This window comes from Rhinoderma darwinii, chromosome 2 (genome assembly GCF_050947455.1).
Source record: "Rhinoderma darwinii isolate aRhiDar2 chromosome 2, aRhiDar2.hap1, whole genome shotgun sequence".
Taxonomy (NCBI): Eukaryota; Metazoa; Chordata; class Amphibia; order Anura; family Rhinodermatidae; genus Rhinoderma; species Rhinoderma darwinii.
Genome location: NC_134688.1, coordinates 74,783,194 through 74,800,539, shown reverse-complemented (window position 1 = coordinate 74,800,539; position 17,346 = coordinate 74,783,194). Strand labels below are relative to the sequence as shown.

General features: G+C 45.2%; 1 protein-coding gene across 1 annotated transcript in view; it reads left to right on the top strand.

Annotated features, from left to right (window-relative positions):
• The first annotated feature begins 7,143 nt into the window (after positions 1 to 7,143).
• Positions 7,144 to 17,346, top strand: part of WDFY2 (WD repeat and FYVE domain containing 2) — a 47,764-nt gene continuing 37,561 nt past the window's right edge. The window contains exons 1-2 of the mRNA XM_075851772.1: positions 7,144 to 7,207; positions 16,718 to 16,791. Of these exons, the coding sequence (XP_075707887.1) occupies positions 7,201 to 7,207; positions 16,718 to 16,791 (81 nt within the window). The 5' untranslated portion in view covers positions 7,144 to 7,200. The remainder of the gene's footprint in view (positions 7,208 to 16,717; positions 16,792 to 17,346) is intronic.

The window sequence follows — 17,346 nt, the reverse complement described above, 5'->3', positions numbered from 1 at the left end:
ATTTTTTTCCCTCGATTGAGGGCTTATTTTTTTGGGAGACGGGCTGTAGTTTCGATTAGCACCATTTTGGGCTACATGAGGCTTTTTGATCACTTTTTATTCAGTTTTTCTGTGGGAAATGAAGTGAGTGAGAAACAGTGATTCTGTCGGTTTAATTTTTTATGGCGTTCACTGCGCGGGCTAAATGATGTATTGTAATAGTTCGGACTGTTACGGATGCGGAAATACCAGTTATATTCATATATTGTTTTTAATTTTTTTTTTTTCATTGTGCTTGGGGAAAAATGGGATATATACACCGTATATATTTTAACAGGTTGTTGTGGTTTTTTGTTTTTTTTGTCCCCCCCCGATATGTGCCATATATATATATATATCTCTCTCACACTCACTCACTCACTCACTCACTCACTCACTCTCTCACACTCTCTCTCTCACTCTCTCTCTCTCACACTCTCTCTCTCACACTCTCTCTCTCACACTCTCTCTCTCACACTCTCTCTCTCACACTCTCTCTCTCACACTCTCTCTCTCTCTCACACTCTCTCTCTCTCTCACACTCTCTCTCACACACACTCTCTCTCACACACTCTCTCTCACACTCTCTCTCTCTCACACACTCTCTCTCTCACACTCTCTCTCTCACACACTCTCTCTCTCACACACTCTCTCTCACTCTCTCTCACTCTCTCTCACTCTCTCTCACTCTGTATGTATGTAGGACTTCTTAGCATTGCTTCGAGGGGAGAAGTTCTCTGTACACATGGAGTCTGACAGCCTGAATTAGTGCACGGGGCTGTACGGCTCCGCACTTTGCCGCACAGGCTCCATGCTCAGGGCCCTACTGCGTTCATGAGCCTTTAGAAAAATGAAATCTAATGGTTTGCTGTGGGCACCTGCTCCATTTTCCTTTGCACTAGTTTTCTACATCTGCTCCCTGCAGTTTTCAGTAAGGATAATGTTTATCACTATGATCCGCGTCTTCCTCCCACACACATTCAGCGGAGTGTTTACTGTACTTACCTTCTCCGATGTTCTGGAAATGGTAATTGCCACATAAATGTAGATGAAGAATAGAAGCGCTTCTTGGTAATCTTCACTGTATGCAATTGAAACACTTCAGTTAGATCTGCAAGGTCACAACTCTCACCGGCCACCTAACCGATCTATTTCAGGAAGCCTCGTAGATTGCAGGTGCGGATGCAGCATTGCTTACTGATGATAATTACATTGGATGGACAGGAAAAAAGGATTTATTTAGCCATTTATATTAGTTTTCTGTGTCCTGCCTTGCCATGAACTGGTTACCTTTTAGCCCTGTTCACACTGACATTTCCCTCCTGCGTTTTTGTATTATGCCAGGGAGACTCATGATTGGAGGGCCGGACATAGGCTATATGGCCAAAAGTTTAGCGATACTCCTCCTAATTATTGAGTTCAGGTGCTTCAGCCGCAACCATTGCAAACACGTGCATTAAATCAAGCACACCGCCAAGCAATTTTTATAGACCAAGCTTGGTGGTAGTAGTACTTCAGTATAGCATAGTAGTAGATGCTAAGGCTGTATCATATTGCTTTATACCGCTATTGGACTCCCACACCTATATGGAGCAAAAGTGGCGGTTTGAATCAGTTACTGCGCGGGAACCGCAATTTGTCTTTAATATATTTCCCTGCACCGGGACAGCTGCATTTACAAACTGCAATGATGGTGACTTTTATTATATTTTTGATTGCTTTTCTAATTCTAACAAACCTCAATTGAACGCTTTTGTTTCATGTACAGTTTTGTGAAACCAATTCCAACATCAACCACTATCTGAGTTGTGCCATACATCTAAGGAAGCAATAGATAGTTTTGCGTATAATTTTTTTGCTTATTTTTGGGTGTTTTTTTATATTTTTCACTTTTGGTTAATTGTTTACCGCATGGTGTTCTATGCTCGATTGTGAAATTAATTGTATCTGCTATATTAGTGCTTGATTAATAAACTACAATAATAGTTGATTTAACACACAGGTATATATCAAATTCTACACCTCAGGCCAATTTTTTAACGCTTTTTTCCGCTCCGTGTTTCATATCATACACTTTGCTGCTACTGTATTTGCTGCAGATTTTCCGCAGCTAATTCCGTTGCGTAAAATCCGCAGTATTTAGGCAAAATTGTGAGATTTCCGAGACCGCACCAACAACATTTTCTTAGTTTAGGTTGAAATGCTCTTTAAAGGGGCTCCTCGGTTTTACATATTTAGGTCCTTTAATATCGGACCATGCGTAGTCCCTAAACACCGATCTTATGGGGTGATAGTCCACGTATGCTGATACGTGTCCATGTATTTCTCTGGACTTACCTCCTACCCATAGATTATTGCGCCTAAGCAAAAAAATTCACTGCTCGGGCACAGAGTTTTCACACAGTAGATTTTAATTTTTGCCTGAGATTTTCTTAAGGAATCATATCCCATTATGCAGCTTTCTGATTCTTTCTCGTTTGGACTCGCATTGCTGTTTTATCTGCGGCAGATTGTGGTTTATACATTGATGAAGATTTCACACACGGATACTCCACCCAGTGTAATGTTTAGGACTCATGCACATGACCGTAGTGGTGTGCACGGGCTGTGATTTACGGCTTGGATGGCCGCGGAGTGTCTCCCGTGGCCGCCCCGCAAAACACGGGCCGTGCACATTTCAACGAGCCTGGACCGCAAAATGTGGCCATAATAAGACATGTCCTATCTTTTTGCGGTCCAGGCTCCTGGGCAATGCATGGACCGTGGAAACCACAGTCGTGTGCATGGGCCCATTGAAATTAATGGGGCCGCAATTCACCCGCAGATTTGTGTACATGGGGCTTTACTCCAATAATAAAATGAACAGCCAAGAGTGTCCTCGAGACCTGAGGGTTCTGGAATCTTATGGGAAAACATTACAGGAATTCATGTGTTATCTATTTTTTTTTATTTTTTTTACTTTATTCGATTTTTTTTAATTTTTTTTTGTTACCATATTTTATCCATTTTTATTTATACTGCTATGTAAGGTTATGTTTACATGTAGCGGCCACTGCAAATCAGCGTGGATTTCAGATTGATTGTTAATGACCGTGTGGTTCGGCAGGTGAACAGCAATATTACCAACAAAACCCAGTGGCCATTAATAATCAAATTTAAAGAATTTGCTGATTTGCGGTAAAACCACATTGCAGCCGCTTTTTGTAAACTCACCCCAAATATTACAATTTGGATTCAAGAAAACAAAGCGTTCGAGGACATGTCTTGTTTCCTGCAGGCCTTCAGTGGCTTTACTTATTTGTTAAAGGAGTATTCCCCGAATCAAAAATGGTTACATTTCCCTAGTATAAGTGATAATGGTCTGATCTCTGGGGGCCCCACCAATTGCAAGAACGGAGGTAACGAACTCCTGTGCCTCCTCATTGCACCCCCTGCAGTGAAGAGGAGCTTGAATGGGGCAGCGGTCGAGCATGCACATTCTGCTCCATTTAATGTCTGAGAATGATGGAAACAGCCAAGCACTGTACTTAGGATAGGCTATCTATATTAGATAGGTGGGGGTCTGTACAACCGCCACGGCCCCTTCAAACAGCTGTTCGGCGGGATGCCCAGAGTAGACTCCCACCGATCTAATATTGAAGGCTTATCCTAAGGATAGTCCATCGGTTTTAAAAATCTGGGTAACCCCCTAAGTGTATGGCTAGCTTAAAGAATTAGAGAATTTAATTAAGAGCTATCTAATATATTTGAGTTAAAGGGGTATTCCGGTTACAAGAAGTTATCACCTATCCACCGTAAGCATTGTGGGTTTTTTGTTTTTTCTCTATTAAAATTTTTGGGGGTTTTGCATAACTTCACTCGTATTGTATTCAGTGATCGGTTAATGCAGAGACTGTGAAAGTGTCTCTATGGGGAGTATGTCTGTCTCTGACCGCTGTCTTTTCCCTTATCAAGCAGCACATTCCCATTAAACTACAAACTCTGCAGCGATGTTTAAAGACTGCCCTGCAGACATTACACTCAGAGTTCCCCCGGGGGTTGTGGGCACAACCATTATGCCCCCATAATCACTGTAGATTTACGGCACATAACGCCAAGGAGTTAACTAATAAAATGACTTTTATAAACCTGTAGTCCATTTGAGTTTGCTTCTTTGGTAAAAAAAAAATGTTTTACCAATATGTAGTACTACTTTCATTTATATTAGCACTCGCCATACAGCCTGGCCAAAAGTTTTAAGATTGACACAAATTTTGGCTTTTACAAAGTCTGCTGCTTCAGTGTTCTCAGATCTATTAGATGATTCTATGGTTTACTGAAGTAGCATTTCATAAGTTTCTTTTTTTCAACTTTTATTGACCAGTTTATGCATAGACTCAATATTTACGGTGATGACCCTTAGTTTTCAAGACCTGCAATTAGCCATGGCACGCTGGATATCCGCTTCTGGGCCAAATCCTGACTGATGGCAACCCATTCTTGTCTAATCAGTGCTTGCAGTTTATCACAATTTCTGTGTTTTTGTTTGTCCACCCACTTTTTGAGGATTGAGATCTGGGGCGTTTCCTGGCCATGGACTCAAAATTTCAAGGTTTTGTTCACCGAGCCACTTAGTTAGCACTTTTGCCTTGAACAATGCTTTCTCCAGCATGGAGCACCATGTCACATCACCAAACTGGATCGTTGGGAGAAGTTGTTCTTGGAGGATGTTTAGATGCCATTCTTTATGACTGTTACTTACGGGCTTCCTACCTAGCACATGATCTATGTCGGTTAGGTCACACTGCTACACACGGACCATCCATATGCCACATTGGCTTTTTTTTTTTTTCAACTTTATAAACAAGAGTTGTTTCTGTGACCTTTGACCTTTCCCCGTTTTTTGGCGTTTTTTTTTTACTGAATTGGCCCTATCACTGTTCACTTGTATGTGTGTATATATATATATGCATGATCTTGTACTGTATGTGTTATCTGCCTGAGGAAGACGCCAGTCCGGCGTTGAAACGCGTAGCAATCTGTTTACCTTGCTTTATGCAATAAACCAACTTTTATCAACCAAGCAGCGCCTACAGTATCCCTCTTTTTTTATTTTCTTTTCTTTACAATTCTTTATTCGTGGAAGTGTTTCTAGGCAAACATTTTTGAGACCACTCCCTTGGATGTAAAGCAACCCCACACATGAATGGTCTCAGGATGCTTTACTATTGGCATGACACAGGACTCATGGTAGTGCTCACCCTTTCTTCTCCAGACAATCATTCTCCTAGATGTCCCAAACAGTCTGAAGGGGGCTTCATCAGAGAAAATAACTTTACCCCAGTCCACTCCCTGTACTTCCTGCAGAATGTCAGTCTGTCCTTGATGAGAAGTGGCTTCTTTGCTACACTTCTTGACACCAGGCCAGCCTCCAAAAGCCTTCGCCTCACTGTGCGTGAAGATGCACTCACACCTATTGCTGCCGTTCCTGCGCAAGCTCTGCACTGGTGTTGAATCAATCCCGTAGCTGAATCCTCTTTAGGAGACGGTCCTGGCACTTGCTGGACTTCCTTGGGCAAACTGAAGCCTTCTTCACAGCAACTGAACATCTCTCCTTGAAGTTATTGATGATCCGATAAATGGTTGATTTTAGGGGTAATCTTACAAGCAGCAATGTCCTTGCCTGTAAAGCCCTTTTGATGCAAAGCAATGATGACTGCACGTTTCCTTAGAGGTAACCATGGTTAACAGAAGAAGGCAATGATTTCAAGCACCATCCCCCTTTTAAAGCAACCAGTCTGCTCTTATCATTCTGTCATGCCGATTTGAAATATATCAGCTGCCTTGTAATTTGGAAAGGAATGACTTTGCAATTAGTCTGATCACTCTACATAAGAATCTAGAGTTCATGCAAATTGCCACTATAAAAACTGAAGCAGCGAACTTTGTGAAAACGTAATTTTTAATCCGTCTCAACTTTTGGCCAGGACAGTAGCGTAATAAAAAGTTTATATTAGATCTGCATCTACTTTTGTGGGATATAATGCCTCTGGGATCTGCCAGACCGTCCCAAAACGTCTGCTGTGCGGGTGAGGGGGGAGGCGGCGACGACCAAGATCGAACAGGTTAGAGAGTTTTTTGGTCATATGGTTTTCCACCAAAGTTGTCTGAGGTAACTCTTAGGCCCCATGAACACGACCGTAAAAAAACCTCAGTTTTTGCGGACCACAACTGCGGTCCACAAAAATTGACCCATTCACTTTCATTGAACGAGGACACCTTTCCGTAGCGCTACGGATGGGTGTCCGTGCCGTAGAAATGTTCAGAAAATTATGGAACATGTCCGTTCTTTTGCAGTTTGAGGGCCGTGCTCCCATACTTTGTATGGGAGCACGGCCCAAAAATGCGGATGGCAGTCAGCGGCCGGCCGTGCCCGCAATCGCAGGTCGTGATTGCAGGCACGGTCGTGTGCATGGGGCCTAAGCCACTTATCTCCCCCTATTAAAACATGCATGTTCCAAACCCCTTTGTTGGTACTAAATATACCGCTCCTTCCCCTAATAGAGCCGAGTGCACAGAGCTTTGAAGGGGTTTTCTAACCGATAAAAATTGATGGCCTATCCTTAGGATAGCCCATCAATAGCTGATGGGTTGTGTTCAGACTCCCAGGACCCCCGCCAATCAGCTGTTTTGAAGGGGGTGCAGCACTTTAATGAGCGCTGCTTCACCTTCATTTCTTCTTGCTCACTGTGAATGTTCGACACCCATTTAGCGGTGATTCACAGGTATTGCAGGCTTTTCTCCATATCACTTCAATGGGAGAAAAGCCTGCAATACCCGTGAATCGCCACTAAATGAATGTCGAAGATTCGCAAGTAGCAAGAAGAAATAAATGGGAAGCAGCGCGCGTACAAGCGCTGCGGCCCCTTTAAAACAGCTGATCGGTAGGGGTCCCGGGAGTCGGACCCCGACCCATCCGCTTTTGATGGTCTGTCCTGAGGATAGGCTGTCAATTTTTATCGGCTAGAAAACCACTTTAATGGAGTTGGGACTGATCGCTTTCAACACCTATCTAAATTCTTGTTTCATTGTGCTTGTCGAAGTAGCCCTAATATGTATTTTTGTTTTGCCATTTTTCTTAGGACCGTTCGTGTGTGGATAAAGAGGGACAGCGGTCAGTACTGGCCCAGTATTTATCATGCAATGCCAGGTAAGTCTATCGTATTAACAAATGTTACACAATTACTCTTAAAGCTGATCATCCGTTAAATACTGTAAAAAGTTGAATATTCTCTTGGGATACTACGGTTTTGTTTGTTACACCCCCCCCCCCCCCCTCACCTTTTTTATTTATTTTTTAAAGTGATTTTTCTTACCCAGATTGCCATAGATAAGACACTGCATTAAGTTTGGTGTTAAACCAAAACTGTGGCGCTCCAGAGAAAGGGGAGGAGTTCGACTGCAGGGGCTATGTATTTCTATGAAGCCTAGATGACTCTGTGACTAAAGAAATGGCTACATAGCTGCTAGAAATGGATGCTGTAACAGACCCAGCTACATGATGCTAGTATGAGATCAGCAGCATAACTGGCGTACATAGGAAGAAAGCCGTGACAGAACAAGAAGAGTTCTCCGCACAGCTAGGTTTTTGATTTGGAAGACAAATGTGATGTTTCTTCCAGTGCTTTTTTTAAATGACTGATTTATTGGGGGTTTTCTTAATCCCACTCACTGCTGAGCAATAATGACGTCCGTACCTTTTTGATAAATGCCTAACTAGGACACAAAAAAATATCTATTTTTATAGTTCAGAAAAAAAGGTTCCAGATCCTCTTTAAATAGAGCACCCCCGCCCTCCATAAAACGTGTGTGTGTGTGTGTGTGTCAGTGTCAGTCAGTCAGTCAGGTGAAGAGAATAGTATTTATTATCTAGTGACGATGGAGCCTGTTAAGCGGTAGGATATATTAGACTGCAAGTGAACAGCAGTTCGTTCTTGAAGTTAATGTGTTGGAATCAGGAAAAATGGCCAAGCATAAGGCTGCAGACCTTTTTTTCCCCATCGTAGACTCTGAAGCAAGTCCGAAACGAAATGCGCATGTAAACACGTGCGTTGCAAAAGCTTAAATCGGCTCTGAAAATTTACGACCGATTTTAAAATGCTGCGGATTAGAAAATCTGCAGCATGTCCTCAATTCCTTGCAGATTTTTTATTTTTTTTCCACTTCGTAGGTTTTTTTAAAAATCATCCGCATGTATTCTAAGGTAAATTACTGTGGATTTTAGCGCAAAATCCGCACTGAAAATCCGCAGTAATTCCGTAGCGTGGAAATTTACCCTAAGTGTCTATTCACGCGATACAGTCTCATGACTGTTTATTGCTTCGATTACTGCAGTCGTCGTGACAATGAACTGTGATTTGACCGCACCATGTAAATACACCCTTAGGCCCTGGTCACACTGAGTTTTTTTGCAGGCAGAAAATTCTGCCTGGAAAATCGGGCCAGTTTTTTATTTTTTTATTTTTTTTTTAGTAGTTTTGCATCGCGGCAAAAAACTGTGTGAACAGGGCCTTAAGATCTTAAGAAAATTTGACAAGGGACAAATTGTGTTGGTTAGAAGATGGCAGGTCTTGTGGGGTGTTCCCGGTATGCAGTAGGCGCCCAAGTTCATAGGAAGCGAAGGCTAGCCCATCTGGTTCGATCCTAGAGAAGAGCTACTGAGTACAAATTGCTGAAAAAGTTAATTCTTGCTGTGTTTGGAGCTGCTTAGCTGTAGACTGGTCAAAGTGCCCAAGCTGAACCCTATCCACTGCCGAAAGTGTCTACAATGGGTATGTGAGAATCAGAATTGGACCATAGAGGAATGGGATAAGGTGGCCTGCTCTGATGTAAAACCATTTTTTTTATTGTGTGTGTCTTACTTACCTGGGGAAGAGATGGCACCAGGATGACTTATGGAAAGTAGACAAGCCGAAGGAGGCCGTGTGATACTCTGGGTGATGTTCTGCTGGGAAACCTTGGCTCCTGGCATTCATGTGACTGTTACTTGGTCTGCAACAATATTTGAGTAGGTGGTGGTACAAGTACATCTGCTCAACCTCTTTCAGCAGGATAATGCGCCCTTCTACGCTGCACAAATTGTACAGGAATGGTTTAAGGAACATGACGAGGAGTTCAAGGTGTTGACTTGGCCTCCAAAGAGTGGCTATTCATGCGGGCAGCGCCCTCCTCCCCCTCTCCTCTCGGCAGTGATTGACAGCTGGCTGGTGGGTATCTGAAATCCCTATGCGGAGGGCGGGGGGGGGCGCTCCCTTCATAAATACACCGGTCTTCTAATTATAACTCCAGTGTATTATTTGTTTTAGCTAATGGGAGAGTAGACCTATCCCCGATCTATACTGCCCTTACAATGGGCAGCGTAGTCTGATGACTGGTCCTTATGTCTTATAGCTCATTGTCTAGGGGGCTCAAAGGTGGTTGATGTCTGCTGGTTCTTGAAAAAACATTATACTCGTTGTCTAGGTGGCTCTGGATGTTGTATGATGCCTGCTGCCACCTGAAATCGTTATGCTTTTTGCCCAGGGGTACAGCTTGTTGTCTAGTGGAGTTAATCTAGGTGGTTGATGCCTGCTGCCCCTCGGAAAAACATTCTCGTTGTCTAGGGGGGCTCAGAAAGGTGGTTGATGCCTGCTGCCAACAGAAAAAACTTTATGCTCGTTGCCCAGGGGGTTTGTTCATACTTACCAGCGCTGATGCTTGTGATAATGCCTGCTCTGTCCTCCGTTCGATCTCCTCATCTGCCGTCTTCAATGTCCCTTCTCTCTCTCCTCCGCTGGGTCTTCTCTTCCCCCGCCGAGTTCCGCGCTGACCTGGCGCCTGCTGCTGTTGCTCGCTGTCCTCCACCAACACTCCAGCGATGATCAGGCTGCATGGTCTCGCAAGATCAGGTTGGGCTAGAACTGTGTGAAGGAAACAGCCTCACGCTGATAGGTCAGCGTTCGAGTCTAAAAGGTAGCTCCGCCCATAGAGAAATGCTAGCATTCACGCCCACTTGGCTAGCCATTGGGTCATTTTAAATATTTGGTGCCAAAAGAAGAAAGGTACAGATTTCAGCAACGGGGTTCGGAGAAACACCGGAAAAACACCACGGGACTCCCACTGTGGCTATTAGGTGAGACTACTAGTTCACTTTGTAGGACCTAGTGACAGGTCCTCTTTAATATACAGGCCCTTGTATATTATTAAATTGCAATTCAATAATTTCCGTCTATTGCTGCTTCAGTTTCGAGCAGTAATTACATTCTCCGTGCCTCTGTGCAGCCTGTCAGCAGAGACAGGCAGTTTTATGACAGCCTGGCTCTTATTCCATTTAGGACCTGTTCACATCACCGTTCGGCTTCCGTTTTTAACGGATCCGTTAAACTTTAACGGAAACCCTGTTAAAACCGGAAACAAACGGAAGCCCTCATTTGTGTTTTCGACTGATCTGTTTTGACGGATCCGTCAGTAAAATGGATCCTTTACATTCCGTTTGCGTCCTTTCGTATCCGTTTACAACGGATCCGTTATTGTTGATACTACTTGTTTTTGTTTACATTTTTCTGCACAGGCTCAGCTGTACAAAATGATGTGTTTGCAGAGCAAAGACCATATAAAACTTTTGGCACTGTCCTTTAAAAAGTCATAATTTTTTAAATCCAGCAAAACAATACCCATATACACCCCAAAACAGCCAAATGCATAGAGAGCCCACAGAGTAGACCGCTTCAATAGCCATATACACCCCAAAACAGCCAAATGCATAGAGCCCACAGAGTAGACTGCTTCAATAGCCATATACACCCCAAAACAGCCAAATGCATAGAGAGCCCACAGAGTAGACCGCTTCAATAGCCATATACAGCCAAATGCATAGAGAGCCCACAGAGCAGACCGCTTCAATAGCCATATACACCCCAAAACAGCAAAATGCATAGTCGACTGCGCTATTGATTCCGTCGTCAAAACGGAAACCTGCCGGAATGGTGACGAACGGAAACGTTTCCGTCACCATTGATGTCAATGGTGACTGAAACGGAAGCTGTGGTTTCAGTTTGACCTTTCCGTTGTGAGGTTCACCCGACGGAAAACTCAGACCCCAGAACAGAAAGCCAACGCTGATGTGAACAGGCGTGTAAAATTTTAAATCTAAACTTAAAAACAATGACAAAACCCCAAAATACATTCTTTTTTTTTTTTTTTTTTTCGTAGTAAGCACTTCTCTGCTCAAAATGGAGTGTCTGTTTTTTGCAGACTGTGCAAGTTGCAACAATTTCTAAACCAGCTCAGCAAAATGATGTGTTTGACGGAAAGCATAACGGAATGCCTTCAGTTTGCTTCCTTCTGCTTCCATTGGCCCATTGACTTCAATGATAAAACGGAAATGTCATTTCCGTTAGGGATCCGTTTTATCGACGGAAACAATAGTGCTGCAGGCTGCGTTATTGTTTCCGTCCAAAAAACTGATCCCTAACGGAACGGAGGCAAACTGATGCCAACGGACACTTTAATAAATTCCATTGAAATCAATAGTAATATAAACGGAACGTTTACTTTCCGTTTGTCTGTTCCTCTGACGGAAGAGATAAACGGAAGCCAAACGGTGATGTGAAGAGGCCCTTAGGCTTTAGTAAATCGCAGCATCCGGATGACAAACCTGCAACCCAATTATAAGACGTTTGATTACCCTTTCGCTGTCCTGCTGTATGATCTCATAGGGAGAGATTCTAATGATGTAGTTTCCGTAAATCTAAAAAAAATAATCACTTCTTCAAAGATGAACCTACTAACTGTATGTTAGCTACCGAATACTGCCATTTAATCAGTGGATTTTTAAGTTTATGTAGATGCATTTTACTTGCATTTTTGAAGTTCAATATGGAAATCTATTCAGAAAACTGACAGAAAAAACACCATACGTAGAGCATTCTGTGTTTTGACAAGCTCTGCCGGACACCCCCCTCCAAAAAAAAACAAAAAACACACACTGCATGTAGACATTTTCTTATTTCACTATATAGACTTTTAACGAACCTTTAGCTGCAGAATTTTGTTCCCCGCCCACCCCAAAGAAAAAACAAGGCATGAAAAACGCTGTCGGAAACTGTTGACAGCGATGTCAGGGAATTCCACAGAGTCCCGGAGCAGAGCCCGTGATTTTCAGCTCGCGGCTGACAGTCCTCTGCCGGCCGACCCGAAAATCACGGCTGTGCACATGGCTACGGTCGTGTCCATGAGGCCTTAGTCTAGAACAGGCGTCTCAAGCACGCGGGCCGCATGCGGCCCCTGGGGCTTTCATCTGCGGCCCGCGGGACACAGAGCCGCTAGTATCTGCTCTGCTCCGAGACTCTGGAATTCACTGACATCGCTGTCCACATATGAACAGCGATGTCTGGGGCTTCCCCAGAGCCGGAGTCCCGGGCAGAGCGCTAGTACAGGCTCTGCTCCGGGACTCTGTGGAATTCCCTGACATCGCTGCCCATACATCGACAATGATGTCAGGGGCTTCCCCAGAGCAGGAGTCCCAGTGATGTCAGGAGCACAGCTGGAGTCCCAGGAAGAGCCTACTAGCTCTCTGCCCGGGACTCCATCTTTGGGCAAGCCCCTGACATCACTGTGGTAGCATCTGCGGAGGGCACTGCTGTGGTAGCATCTGCGGAGGGCACTGCTGTGGTAGCATCTGCGGAGGGCACTGCTGTGGTAGCATCTGCGGAGGGCACTGCTGTGGTAGCATCTGCGGAGGGCACTGCTGTGGTAGCATCTGCGGAGGGCACTGCTGTGGTAGCATCTGCGGAGGGCACTGCTGTGGTAGCATCTGCGGAGGGCACTGCTGTGGTAGCATCTGCGGAGGGCACTGCTGTGGTAGCATCTGCGGAGGGCACTGCTGTGGTAGCATCTGCGGAGGGCACTGCTGTGGTAGCATCTGCGGAGGGCACTGCTGTGGTAGCATCTGCGGAGGGCACTGCTGTGGTAGCATCTGCGGAGGGCACTGCTGTGGTAGCATCTGCGGAGGGCACTGCTGTGGTAGCATCTGCGGAGGGCACTGCTGTGGTAGCATCTGCGGAGGGCACTGCTGTGGTAGCATCTGCGGAGGGCACTGCTGTGGTAGCATCTGCGGAGGGCACTGCTGTGGTAGCATCTGCGGAGGGCACTGCTGTGGTAGCATCTGCGGAGGGCACTGCTGTGGTAGCATCTGCGGAGGGCACTGCTGTGGTAGCATCTGCGGAGGGCACTGCTGTGGTAGCATCTGCGGAGGGCACTGCTGTGGTAGCATCTGCGGAGGGCACTGCTGTGGTAGCATCTGCGGAGGGCACTGCTGTGGTAGCATCTGCGGAGGGCACTGCTGTGGTAGCATCTGCGGAGGGCACTGCTGTGGTAGCATCTGCGGAGGGCACTGCTGTGGTAGCATCTGCGGAGGGCACTGCTGTGGTAGCATCTGCGGAGGGCACTGCTGTGGTAGCATCTGCGGAGGGCACTGCTGTGGTAGCATCTGCGGAGGGCACTGCTGTGGTAGCATCTGCGGAGGGCACTGCTGTGGTAGCATCTGCGGAGGGCACTGCTGTGGTAGCATCTGCGGAGGGCACTGCTGTGGTAGCATCTGCGGAGGGCACTGCTGTGGTAGCATCTGCGGAGGGCACTGCTGTGGTAGCATCTGCGGAGGGCACTGCTGTGGTAGCATCTGCGGAGGGCACTGCTGTGGTAGCATCTGCGGAGGGCACTGCTGTGGTAGCATCTGCGGAGGGCACTGCTGTGGTAGCATCTGCGGAGGGCACTGCTGTGGTAGCATCTGCGGAGGGCACTGCTGTGGTAGCATCTGCGGAGGGCACTGCTGTGGTAGCATCTGCGGAGGGCACTGCTGTGGTAGCATCTGCGGAGGGCACTGCTGTGGTAGCATCTGCGGAGGGCACTGCTGTGGTAGCATCTGCGGAGGGCACTGCTGTGGTAGCATCTGCGGAGGGCACTGCTGTGGTAGCATCTGCGGAGGGCACTGCTGTGGTAGCATCTGCGGAGGGCACTGCTGTGGTAGCATCTGCGGAGGGCACTGCTGTGGTAGCATCTGCGGAGGGCACTGCTGTGGTAGCATCTGCGGAGGGCACTGCTGCGGTAGCATCTGCGGAGGGCACTGCTGCGGTAGCATCCGCGGAGGGCACTGCTGCGGTAGCATCCGCGGAGGGCACTGCTGCGGTAGCATCCGCGGAGGGCACTGCTGCGGCAGCATCCGCCGTGGGCACTGTGGCACAATCTAAAAAGGGGCTGCCCAATCTTGACATGTGTGCTAACTGAGCCGCCGGACTGCATTTAGCGACACTTAAACTGGAAAGCTGGATTGTTGAAATAAGCACGTGGAGAAATCTCTCAAATTTTAAACCTAGCGCTATTATTATAGTAATATAGTGGTTCAAATAACTAATTGATTAACAATAATTTTGTATTGTATCAAATTTGAAAGTAATGCGGTCCGACCACTTCACATTTTTTCTATATGTGGCCCACTTACCCGGCTGAGTTTGAGACCCCTGCTCTAGAACGTCCTGATAAACCTCGGTCTGTTACATCATCACTGGGTGGACTGAGGGACCTTTTTACTGAAAGAGAAATGTTGGAGGACAAATTGCAAAGGCTGATGGGATTATTTTTTTCCAAAGTACCTAAATAGGGTTGATGTGCTTATCCAAACAGCACATGGACAAGAGGTGCTGTGTTTTTTTTTATTTTTTTGTTTTGTTTTTTGCTTTTCTTTTTAGGGCAAGGTTTTTTGTTTTTTTGTTAACTTAGACAACCCTTTAATTCTAAAAACTGACTAGCCCGAGATTCACGGGGAAACGTTATGGACCGCTTTGTTCAGAGACGTTTGTTTGCCTTTGTACATAAAGCGTGAATAAGAAATGATTTCCCCCCTACGTCCAATGTTGTTGTTCTGGATCAATAGAACTTTTCACTGCCTGGGTTGCTGTTCCTTGTTGAGGAGACATGATATGAGTTCACTCACACCAAGCTGTTCTTTTCTGGTGCTTTTTTTTTTCTTCTTAAACCCTCATTATTTTGTTCTAGGGTGGTGGAGTACACATTGTTAGGATACACTACATGAAGGCCCTGCCACCACTAGGCAAAGTTTACTGCCTACTACAGTATTTTATATATTGAACTGAATAATACAACCATGTGCCTTTAGCTCCCTCTAGTAGTGACTGCAGGCAGACAGAATTTAACTCTATGGATATGCAGGGGCTTTGAAGCTCTGTATTAGAAATGGAGCTCTGGTTGAGATAAAAAAAAAAAAAAATTCTCTCATACTGGTTGTTTGCATACTGGTTTACATTTTGAGTGTAACCTGCACAGAGAAAGTATAATAGAAAGGTTTGTACTTTGTTTGTAATCTGTGTTTTGGCCCCTCTCCTGGTATTCGCTTACAAATACTGACATGTGAAAGCGGCCACAGTGCCAAGTTCTTGTTATGACCCGTTGACCGTGATCTGTATCTTAACCAGTTGTCAACTGCCAGTTACAGTTCAGTTCCTTTGGCCAAGTTTCAGTAATCCTATGACATTTTTTGGGCTGTTAGTGCACAATATCTGCAGCTGTGAGTCACACGCAGGAGATCGGAGAGCCACATCTGGTTCCTGAACCATTGAACTACTGCATTAGAGTATACTTGTAAATTATCACAGGAGTCTGTAACTTTTGTCACCACTTTTAGGGCTCATGACCATATGTGCACATTATGTGCCCCCGATATTACATGTGGCAGGATCCATCCCATTGCTTCTAGGGGGTATACGGTGCCTCACTGAGACGCCATACAGCAGCACATGGAGTACCTACGGTCTGTAATCTGGACCTGTAGGGATTCTTTATGCCGCCGCACAATGCCAAGTACACACAAGGCTATGTCAAGATGTAGCGGAAGAAATCCACCACGGATTTCCCTGCAAATCCACGTTGACTCCATATAAAAATCCACGTGCAGATTATGCTGTGGATTCACTGTGAATTTCACTCTATGCATTCGGCCTAGTTCACATAGATTTTTTTTTTGCAGGCAGAAAAAATCTGCCTCAACATTCCTTCTGGAATGTTGAGGTAGATTTTCACCTGCCTGTGCTTTTTCGCAGCCTTTTTCGGCCACGGCCTTGGCAGCTAATGCAAGGACCGCGGGCAAAAAAAAACGCAGAGAAAAAAATGCTCACGCGAGCGTCGCAGGTTTTTTTTCTATGACTCCCATTAATTTCAATGGGAGGTCAGAGACGGAACCGCGGCAAGAAATGACATACCGCCTTTTTTTTCCTGGGAGCAGTTAAAAGCCGTCTGGGGGAAAAAGGGACACTACCTCCCATTGAAATCAATAAAGGCAATTTCGGCAGTGTTTTGGCGCTAATTCTAATGCGGTTTCCGCCTCAAAGTCCGGTCCAAAAAACAAACCTTGCAGAATTTTTCCGCTCTCTGAAGATGCCATTTTGCAAAAGCCTATCCACATGTATTGTACTGCTCACTGCCACAACACGGCCGAACTGTGTCGGAGGGAGAATGCCACATGCAGTGAGACCACCATGCCCTAAATGTCACTGTTCTGTTTTTCTTTTCTTGTCCTTATGAATAACTTCTACAGTAAAGGAGAGAACTATATTGAGCAGTGGGTAGAAGATCTCTGCTAACACCACCACCACATGTTCATATCTTTCAGCTCCATGTTCGTGCATGTCTTTTAACCCAGAAACGCGGAGGCTGTCTGTGGGGCTAGACAATGGTACAATCTCCGTAAGTATATTGTGAATTCTGTTTCTTTATATAATGTGGACTGGCTTAGTAAGGGGGGGGGGGGGTGTTCTGGGTTCATTGCCACTAAAGTCGTTTCATTGCTTATAAATACATTGCAGAACTTTTCCTTATAATTCAATTTCCCGCCATTTCAAGATCTTCACTTGTCGTTGAATGGGAGCATTCTTGTCTACATCCATAGGCTGAAAACCTGCCATAATATGCTGCTCACACAATTTCAACAAGCCATGTAACCGGTGTCACGTTGTTTATCTATGTAAAATATCAGAGCTGAGGATTTGCTGCATTTGTATCCAGCATATATAAATCTGTAAGCGAACATCAGGGTAAATATCTTTCCTCTCATGGTAGATGTCTACTATGTATCAATGTAGATCAAATTTATCAGCCTGTGGTCCAGACTGTTTAGCTTACAGATATTTGCATCCTAGACTCGATACAATTGTATCCACCGCTTAGCTGTGAGCAGTATTAGATATGTATGGGTTTTCAACCACTGACCGCAAACGGAGATCTCGCAAATAGCAAGAGAAT